Source organism: Pieris napi, chromosome 24, assembly GCF_905475465.1.
Source record: "Pieris napi chromosome 24, ilPieNapi1.2, whole genome shotgun sequence".
NCBI lineage: Eukaryota > Metazoa > Arthropoda > Insecta > Lepidoptera > Pieridae > Pieris > Pieris napi.
The window spans coordinates 2,386,102-2,396,997 of NC_062257.1; the positions used below are offsets into that span (position 1 = coordinate 2,386,102).

Below are 10,896 nucleotides of genomic sequence, written 5' to 3' on the forward strand. Positions count from 1 at the left end.
TCTAAATTTCAGCCAGATTCAGAAATAAAAGATGTTTTTTTTCTGTTATCTAAATATCACAGCCAAGTCTTTATAAAAACCAATGTGCATTATATTAAAAAAAATCGTAATTAGTCGTTCGTATGTTCATAGCTTAAATTTTTATTATCAATAGAAATACCTGAAAAAATAATATTAAATAATATGTACTGTAAACGTCAATTAGTTAATGTAACACAAAACACAAGAATGATAAGAATAAAATTGTTAAAGGTAGTATAAAAAAATCTGAAAAAGAGGGTAGTTCATTAATTTAAAAAAATATAACAAGCAATACAATGATTCTATTACTCAATGCATTAAAGCGTTAAGCCGAAAGTCCTGAATTCAACTCCCGGCGAAACATATAGCCCGGACAATTATAAAAGCCTTAAAAATTACTGTCTAGACTTCAAACTTAGATACTATGAGCAAAATAAAATAACGCCATAGATAAGAAGAATCATTGAAGGGTTGTATTCTGAGACTCACGCTCAGGACAATATTCGCAGTTGAATTGGGGTTCGCGTTTATGTAATACGGCGATATGTCTTTGAAGAGTCGATCGTACGGCGAACCTGAAAACAAATAATTGTATAACCAACGGGAGACATTAAAAATGTTTTTTGAGGGTACTCCCAAAAAATTTGAAGTACCCTCGTATTTTGTTCATAAAAACTAGATCAATTATCTAAATAATAAACTGCATCATTTTAACTAACGTACTTCTGGATTTGGATTGGATTCTAGTTTAAGAGGGCAGTTAGATTTTTTATAAATAAGGCACACAGTTTGAAACACACAAAACGTCTTAAATACAAAAGCATTTTTTTTTTCATTATTTAACTATCTGAATATCACCTGAACCAAAACTACTCAAGCAACACACACATTGCATAACTATTACTGAAGTCACTGATTAAAATAATTTAGTTGGCCCAATTTGAGGGTACATCACATTTTTTTAGGACTACCCTCAAGAAAAAGTTTTAAATACAAAATCATTTTTCATATATTCGTTTCTTTAACGACAATGTCTGTTTTTTTTTTCATTATTTATCTATCTGAATATTACCTGTACCAAAACTACTCACGTCTTATCACACACATCGCATACATATGACCTCTCCGCTCTTTTCGCGTGTCTCTCTTGATGGGACGTTAATTCTTCAACGGAGATAAATGTGGCCGGACAACTCGGACAACTGTGTTGAGGTAGGTCCGAATGGACCAACTGGAACACAAAAACTATGTGTAAGAATGACTGTGTATATAATTATTATATTATTAACTATATAAATTTATTGAAGTGAAACTTCTTTATCGAGGTTGGAAAAAATTTAGTGTAACATTTTTTCGTTACGCCGTACGCGTCACGGTTACGCGCCATGTTCCTTTTTGAAGTCAAACTTCTTTATCGGCGTTGGAAAAAAATTTACCGTCACATTATATATGATTTATTATGTATTATGTATTATTTATTATTTATTATTCGACACTTAATATTTTAATGACAATTAAATTCATTAAATTCCTAACATATCTTCCTTTTTCCGTCCCTCTAAGTATCGGAAATCTAAACTTTTAGATTTGTATAAATATGAACAACACTTCAAGATTAGTTTGCCACTGAAGTTTCACTTCTGACATGTGTACTTAGTACACACACACTTTTATTTTTATTTTTTTAGAGCATAGCAAAAGAGAGGTGGAGAGCTTATTAGCGGTTCGTTGTTCTACGACCTTGATTTGAAAACTAGCAATAAATGGTATTTAACTTTTTTTTAGTTTGAGAACTCGCATTTAATGTGTTAAGAATTTTAACCTTTTTAATGAACTCTTTTTAGTCTGAGAACTGGTAGATGTATTACAGGAATTTTAACTTTTTCAAATCAACTTTTTATTTTGAGAACTGGTAGATTTATTACAAGAATTTTAACTTTTTTAATCAACTTTTTTAGTTGAGAACTGAAAGTTTGGCCCCTGTTGTATAAATAAAATTATAATAATTAGATAAATTAATATTCACCCTCTCATGTCTCTTTAGAAGTATAAGCCGTTTGAACTTATGGTCGCAGGCCACACATGGAAACGGCGTCTCATCGGAATGTCTTTGTTGATGTATTGTTAAATCACTTTTTGAGAAGAATTTTCTGGAACATATATCATTATATAAGGGAGCGTTCAAGTATATTACGTCACGCAATACTTGGAGATTATTGACCCCTCCCCCTATGCAACACGCCGTTTCGTGACCACCTAGTGAACCATTACCCATTATCTGGTGAAAAGTACTGGAAAGTCGAAAATAATATTAAGAACAACGCGTAATTCAATCCCCGCCCCGCATAGTAACGTTTTATAAAAGAAGCCCCTACTCCAAAATTCGTTACGTAATACTTGAACGCTCCCTAACACTCAAGAACTACTAAAACAAATTGAAGATATTGGATAGAACTGGACTCGAAACCCACGGGAACTTATAACTAAACTATTTCCAATACATACACAAGTAATATTTAACCTTTTTGGAAGTCGTTTAAATAAAGAAAATTCGACCTAGTATTAGCGGTATTACCTATATAATGTTTATTTATTTCGTATTCCTAAAGCTAACATAAATTATATACAAATAAAATCAGTGACCTTTTTTTAGGTCTGGGCATCAAATTTATATATCTTCATGATCATTTGTCAATGTTATAGGCAAGTAGACGACTCATTGGTCTAGTGGTTAGTACCCCTGACTGCGAATCCATGGGTCCCGGGTTCGATTCCCGGCTGAGACGAACATCGATGTGATGAGCATTTGGTGTTGTGCTTAGGTCTTGGGTGTTTAAATATGCATTTATATGTCTATCTATCTATAATATGTATGTATATCCGTTGCCTAGTACCCATAACACAAGCTTCACCAGCTTAGTATGGGACTAGGTCAATTGATGTGAATTGTCTTTAAAAAAAAAAAAAAAATTTTTTTAAAGAAGTAAAGATTGACAGATTGTGTGTGGATTTAAGGGTAATCTCTGGATCTACAGAACCGATTTAGAAATTATTGTACCAAGAGAGAGCTACGTTATTTGTGAGTGTTATAGTTTCGTGGTAGCCAGATTAGTAGGAAAAAAACGAAAACGTTTCTGACGAACGCTGCCTTGACGATGAAAGATATGATTTGGTTAAAAATCTGTAGAGCTTGTTAATGCCTACAAAAGTCAGCGACAACGAAAAAAACTGTAGTACATTACTTTGCTCTATCGTCAATCAAATCAAACTTGATTACACAATCGTAATTTCATACGGAACAATAACCTTTATCTTTAGCTTATGTTCATCAGGGATAGTGAAGGGTTCTAATGGTGATATAATTATTCAAATCGGTCTAGTAGTTTCGGAGCTTATTCAATGCAAACAATCAATCAAATCTTTCCTCTTAACTGATATTAGTATAAATAGTATATTATTTTCTACTTACACGGTTACACCACATAATAGTAACTAAAGAGTCACTAGGTGGTCACGAAACGTTTTACTATACTTGGGTACTGAAAAACGTTACGGCTAGTTAATGGGGGGGGTGTGTGTCAATAATCTCTTTGCGTCTTAAAATTGCGTTACGAATTACTTGAACGCTCCCTAACTCAAAAACTACTGCACGGAATTGATTTCAGTTTACAATAATCTAGAATAATTCATAAGGAAGGTATGAGAGGAAGGATTACGGGTCACGATTTCTCATAGGATTGGGTCGCTAATAGGATATATCGACCGAAATACTTACGAATCGCACATATCGCATTCGACGAGCTTAGGTCGATTATGCTGTCTCATCTTGTGCAGGGTCAGCAATTGTTCCAACGGGTAGGTGCGATGGCATTCTTCGCATGGCCAACAGCCCTCGGCCACACGTGTCTCTGTCTCTACTGTATCTATGGTAATTGGCTGACACATTTATTAACTATACAAATAATCATTACATGTAGCGGTACTGTGTCAATACCATCATACACTCTTATGTATGTCATCAAGAAATAAGTCCTTTTATAAAATTGGCCTTTTGACACCTAAATATTCAAAATAACTTTAGTTTCTTAAGTAGAATTGAGACGCATACATTTGTTTTATAATACAGAAAAAATAATTTTAAAAAAATTGCCAAAAGCTAAATATCAAACTAACATCCTACACCATACTCTACTGCAGATACTACTACGTTTTTAAATAAAGCAATAAATAGACGTTTAACATAAAATTACAAGACATGAATCTATCAAATGTCAACTGTCAGCCGTCAATGTCAGCTGTTCGCAATGCGCGGCAAACTAAGCTGCTTGTGAATAAACAAAATACAAAATAACGACGCGTTCCGATCAAAAACGAAACGCACGGTTTCGTTTTACAATCAATACTGTCACAGAATTTGTTACATGACTCTAAATTATATGTTTTCTGCCCGAGATACAGAGCGAACAATGCGTCAAAGACCAGACAATTTGTGATTCGCTGCCATAATAGAATTGCGCGGGAATATAGCCACTGCTTTACTAGCTGTCAGTGTTCTTCAACAGTCAATTGTCAAGTTGTAATTCAAATAAAAAGATTAAAAATTAAAGTATTTCAAACATGTTAGTTTTGAAATGTATTGTTTAAATAATTTGAAACGAATATAGAGTTTTAGTATAAAAGATACCAGACATTTGGATTTTAAATTAAAATAAATAGACACAGCTAGTATAAACTGTCAAAAGCACTGTCAAGTGTCAAACTTCGTACACAAGATTGACATACAAGAATTAGTATAAGACCTACAACGCACTAGCGGCTGGCCGCAATGCGGTGTGCCGCTGCGGCTGGCCGCACATCGATTATTACATTACGATTATTACATGAAACCGCACGATAACAACGCACTGACTTGCGGTCAACCGTCAACCGCTCCGGTTGATCTGGAGCTGCGGCGAACCGCACCGGTTGAATGATGCGGCGCGCCGCGTCCCTCCACGCACTCGGCGCGGTTAGCCGCAAATACCACGTCCTACCCGCCTCAGTCATCGCTTGTTCCTTGCGCTAGACACTATGCAAAGATTTTTTGACGATATTTTCTACGATTATATAAATAAATAACTGCCGCAACTTCTTCAACGTCCATAATGCGCGATATTTCAAGAAGCACTGACGAGTGACGATTGCGGCAGACCGCAATAGGGACGGTTAGCCGGAATACGGCATGCCGCTACGGCAGACCGTATATACCGCGGCCTGCCGCAGCGGCACACCGCATTGCGGCCAGCCGCTAGTGCGTTGTAGGCCTAAGTCTAAAAGACTTATATGATTTACTCTAAACAAAATAATTGAACCAAAAATACTCACCGAAACATGCCATTCACCTAAACACGTGACATGCTAATCAAAATAAAAAGTATAACATGCAAATAAAAAATACGGGAAAATTTAAGCTATGAACACACGGTAAAATAAAATTAAAAAAGCGAAATAAAAACTTAACCTCATTATACTCTACCTTTTTTTGCTTTTTTCTCTATATTGTCTGTGGTGACAATCTTCACTTGCGTTGTTTTTGCTTCGTCGTCGTCACCAATCTGAAAGATCAAAGTTAATAAATAAAAAAATAAACATTTCAGACTAAAAAAAATACTTTGGCCTTTCTATTGATTAAAGATAAAAAAACAAGACTATAATAAAATAAAACAATTGTAAGTCACTAATCTTGAATCACCTTCATAGTACCTTCGGTTATATTTTTATTTATTTAAAAAGAAGAGAAAATTGTTGATTAATTTGAGAGTCTGATTTAGTTCTTTTTCTTTCTTCTTTTTTCAATATAAGTATTAATACATCTTAAGGACTTGTGATTTTTAAAAACAAATATGTTAAGAAAACCTTCTACTATATTTCTCAAAACTACATTAATCATAATATTTGTTATTTAAATAAAGTGTCATTCACAAAAATTTCCTTTTATGGTTTCTAATATTACACTATCTTTCTTAAATTGAATCAAGGTATTTCAGGTGAGAACAGACTCAAACCAAATCTCTGATATTGATGTAACCTATTATGACCTATGAGTTACAATTCATATTAAATGACACACAGTAACACACAAAATAATTATGATAATAAAAAAAAAATATGTAAAGAAAAAAAGAAATAAAGGTACATTTTAAGTGTGTAATGTGTGTGTGTTGCATTATGCTGTGGAGCAGACATATTCCACAGCGCTGATTATTCTGCCAGAGACCACAACAGTTAGTTTGCGCCTACGCAAAAAAAGAAAAAGACAGTAATAATAATAATAGTAAAAATTAATAGTGTAAGTAAAGAAGACTTGGAAGGTGTGTGAAAAGTATATAGTAAATAATAATTTAGTAAATAATAATTTAGTAAATAATAATTAAGAATAATTTTTACAAATAACATTAATTAATATTTAAATATACAGATATTTAATTCCACAAATTACTAGTGTATTTATTCAAAACATTTTATATGATGAATGATAGCGGTAAGCAAAATGGTGTATAAGCATGTTTATAAAATTAAAACAAAATTTTTAAATTAAAGTATTTCAAATATGTTACTTTTGTAATACATTGTTTATATAATTTCACTCATTTTAAAACTTGTATTGTACTAGTTTGTTTTATCTTCAATCTTTCTTCATTTTGTCAAACGAAAATATTTAAAAAAGAAAAAAATTATATTTTAATTCTTAAAAAAAACTATTAAGAATGAAAATTAAAGTTATTATTTGCACTTTAAAATGCTTAAATACCTCAATCTCAATTATTTCAACATAAATAGAAAAAACACAAAATTATTTCCCTACAAACCTATGTGTAGGAAGTAATCTAAACAATATAAATCACAATTTAGGTTCAAATGTATAAAGCATGCACAGCTTATCTTACAATTGATGTGAATAGACATCATTATAATAATTTGTTTAGCAGTAAGAATTGAGTTTTTTCTTTGAAATATTAATTTTCATTCGTTCAATGTTAAATTTCATTTTATTTTTGTCTAAGAGTTTGTTTTATGTATGTTAGGGAGCGTTCAAATATTACTTAACGAATTTGTTGGGGTTGTTTGTGTCATTTTGTAAAACGTTACGATGCGGGACGGGGATTGAATTAAGCGTTATTGTTAATATTATTTTCGACTTTCCAGTACTTTACACCACATAATGGTAACAGAGTCTCTTTGGTGGTCACGAAACGTTTTACTAATGGGTACAGAAAAACGTTACGGCGCGTTACATGGGGGGGTTTATAATCTCAAAAAAATTGCGTGACGTAATACTTGAACGCCTCCTTAGCTGTAAGATTACTACAAAATCAATAAACAATTTTAAGCCCCTATTTAGCATAGCCCTCAAGGAATATATAAGATTACTTAACTCATTAGAGTTGCTAAGGTGACAAGGTTTTTATTTAAATGTCAGTTTCAGCACCGTGTAACTGTAATAAAATATTACCTGAACGTTGTATACATTAGCATCCTCATCTTCACTCTCAGATGTATCAAGCGAGGATACTTGCACCGTTGTTCCACCTTCAATGATTGTATTTACCACATCTTTGGAACTGTCATACACCTAGAAAATTGTACTTCATTAGTAGCCTAATTTGGTCTAGTGGTTAGTACCCCTGACTGCAAATCCATGGATCCCGGGTTCGATCCCCAGCTGAGACGAACATCGATGTGATGAGCATTTGGTGTTGTGCGTTAGGTCTTGAGTGTTTAAATATGTATTTATATGTCTATCTATCTATAATATGTATGTATATCCGTTGCCTAGTACCCATAGCACAAGCTTCACCAGCTTAGCATAGGACTTGGTCAATTGGTGTGAATTGTCTTAAAAAAAAAAAAAACTATTCTATATTTTATTCGGTTGATTTAAAAATGCTAAGTTAAGTTATTAAGCTGTCAAACATCAGACATGTTACAAGGAGAACAATCAGATACTTATGAAATTATGATGTAGAAAGAAAGTATACAAGCATAAAGACGGAAGCATAAAATGGAAGTATGTCAATAGTAATTAAAAATCTGGAGAACAAATAAAATCAATTTAGAATAATATTATTTTATATAGAAAATAGCAATTTTCTTTTATAGCAATACTAAATTTATCTAATTCTGAATTTTGACCACTAAATTAGAGATTTTGTATGTTCGTTTTAGGTAGTAATTTCAATTTAACATAACTAAAAAAAATACTAATCATGTTGTCTAATAAGTTTTAAATGTACAAAATACACACACAGTAACAGTCTAATGAGGCATAATTTATTTAACATTAAGTTTTCTTGAAATGGCAACCTTATTTGCTATTCATATCTATGACAACTATCACAACCCCTTTGTTTATAACTACTGAGTTATACCACATAAGCCAAGGAAATATTATAACAGTAAGGTCAATTTAATAGACTACATTTGACATCTGTCAGTAATACTTTCATACAGGGTTCACTGATGCAACATTGTCTCACCATGCAGTTCTCTATACAGAACAGAAATTGTTTATCATAGTCATAACGGTTTATTAGTATAAATAATACAATAAATATTTAATAAACAATTTTGCAGTTATGACTTCCAAAATAAATTATATTATACTTCTCTACCACCACTTCTTTATCACTATTACCACTACTTCATAGCGATCACGACCGTTCTATCAAGAGTGTACCGGATAGGAAGAAGGAACTTCTCTACAGTTATAGGAACTTTGATGCAGTGTCAAATGTATTTATTAAATTGGCCCTAAGAAACTTGATATATTTATATAAGGCAATATAGAGTTAATACTAAATGTCTCAAAAGCAACTAATCATCATTCAAAAAATGCTGCCATTTTTCATGACTCGAACAACAAGGGCTTTAGTCATATCTCTAATTTAAGTTAAATTATTATTAATTTGTTAAATTATATTTTAGCCTAATGTTTTGGTATAGTTTTATCTGTCTTATAATATGTTTTTAGTGAGAGTCTATTTATTGAATAAAATTAAAATATCTTACTTTTGAAAGTGCTTTAGGCCAAGTAACAGGCTCAAATGCTTTCCCATTGCGGATGAACTTCAGAACTAACTCCTCCGATTGCCTACAAATTTTCTTAAATTCATAAAATGAGTTCATAAAGAACTTGCAGCGGTCACATATGTATGTAGGCATTCTATCAGAAGGAAAAACCTGTAATAAATGAAAAATTATGAATTACAAAATTTTTACATTCAGTATTGTTACACACCAGATGGCGCTTTTGAGGTCACTCCCAAATCAATCTAATATTAAGTGGATTTTACAACCAGAGTCATATAAGTAAATAAGAAACCATATCCACAAAATAAGTATCTATTTTATTATATCGCTACTTTGTAAATATTCGTACTAATAGCTCCGAAATCATGTTTTTTCTGTAGGCCATACCAGTCGTTGCGGTAAAATTGCAGTGGCGTCTGCTACAATTAAACTATAGATTATTTGTCAAGAAAAAGCTGAACTTACCTCGTACGAGAGACAAGACAAAACTTTAAATTTTAAACTTAAAGCGTCTTTATTTGTCTTATTTTTGGAATACAAACTCTTCAGAGGTGTTGTTTGCGTCAAACAAAACCGACACATTTTTGCCATGGTTAAAGTATCTTTTCTACTCTCCATTTTTAAGATTAATTATTTTACACACTACACTACAAACTAAATGTTTTTTTACACATAACCTCTATTGAAACGGGATTCGGGAATAGAATTAACAACTAACAAGCCAAGTAAATATAAAATAATTAAAAACACTAGCGCTGCTTAAAGTTTAGTTTGAGAGTTGAGTGACATGCCTTAATGAACGCCACTCCCCACTAGTGGCGCTGCCGGCTGCGTGGCGTAAACTGGCCTAGGGATGTGACCATCGGATCTGTATCCGATTCAATCGATTTCCGAATGGGGAACAAATCACAAATTTTTATTTAGTGAATTAGTTAAGTAAAGTTTGTTTGACTTTAGTCTATCATTATCATTATGTCATCAAACATTAACATGACTTATTAACGTTTAAGAGAAGACTGGAATGCGAACATGCTTATATCTTATTTATGTATACTATTGACAGATCTGTGCATGATAAAAACGTGTAAAGGCTAGTTGATCTAGCTCTTAGGGTAGGAAATTAAATACTCCAATGATTACTTGATTCAATATAATTCACTTCACTGATTTTACGTAAACTGTATAACTTCAATCTTGAACAAAGGAATTACCCGTGCGTATATGCATAACCTCTTTTATCATCTATTCCCTACTCCGACCCGACCATCCCAATTCTGGCAGTTGTTTGAGTCAATTCGTAAACAACCGAACGAGTCAAATGAGTAACTATTGCACTTGTAGCAAGATTCTTAAGAATATGTTTCATAAAATGTTTATAATTTAATTAAATAAATATTAAAAGCTAACACACGTCAAATTATAGAGAATAGGGAAGCCCGGACTTCGAATTATGCAAGATACTATTCCTTCAGCTTAAAATTACCGAGGGGACCAATTAACATTGATTTTAACAACAATTATTAATATTCGAAATATGGAGAGATTCAAAATAACAAATGTAAAACTATCGAAAGTATTTTAATTCCATACAATATTTAGATTATTTTTTGATTTATTAATCGGATGAAGTACATCCGTTCCGTTTAGCGTATCGGAACGAAACGTCACGATCCTCAAATTCGAATCAAGCATAAAATACATCACTAAACTAACGCTAGCTGCCCACGCCTCTAGCGGTGAGTGGATTCTTTAAACAGCTTAGCTTTTGGTTCGAATAACTAGATGGCGCAATTTCAAATGATAAAC

General features: G+C 32.4%; 1 protein-coding gene across 2 annotated transcripts in view; it reads right to left on the reverse strand.

Moving 5' to 3' along the window:
- The window catches only part of LOC125061835 (RE1-silencing transcription factor-like), a 32,994-nt gene extending 23,077 nt beyond the window's left edge, over positions 1 to 9,917 (reverse strand). Inside the window, exons 1-8 of one of the 2 annotated variants that reach the window (XM_047667454.1) lie at positions 9,556 to 9,917; positions 9,070 to 9,240; positions 7,514 to 7,633; positions 5,537 to 5,615; positions 3,797 to 3,944; positions 2,048 to 2,171; positions 1,113 to 1,252; positions 511 to 596 (exon numbers count right to left, since the gene is read on the reverse strand). In XM_047667454.1, coding sequence (XP_047523410.1) covers positions 511 to 596; positions 1,113 to 1,252; positions 2,048 to 2,171; positions 3,797 to 3,944; positions 5,537 to 5,615; positions 7,514 to 7,633; positions 9,070 to 9,240; positions 9,556 to 9,708 — 1,021 coding nt within the window. In that variant the 5' untranslated portion in view covers positions 9,709 to 9,917. The remainder of the gene's footprint in view (positions 1 to 510; positions 597 to 1,112; positions 1,253 to 2,047; positions 2,172 to 3,796; positions 3,945 to 5,536; positions 5,616 to 7,513; positions 7,634 to 9,069; positions 9,241 to 9,555) is intronic. The other variant, XM_047667455.1, reaches the window with a different exon arrangement.
- Positions 9,918 to 10,896: the final 979 nt, after the last annotated feature.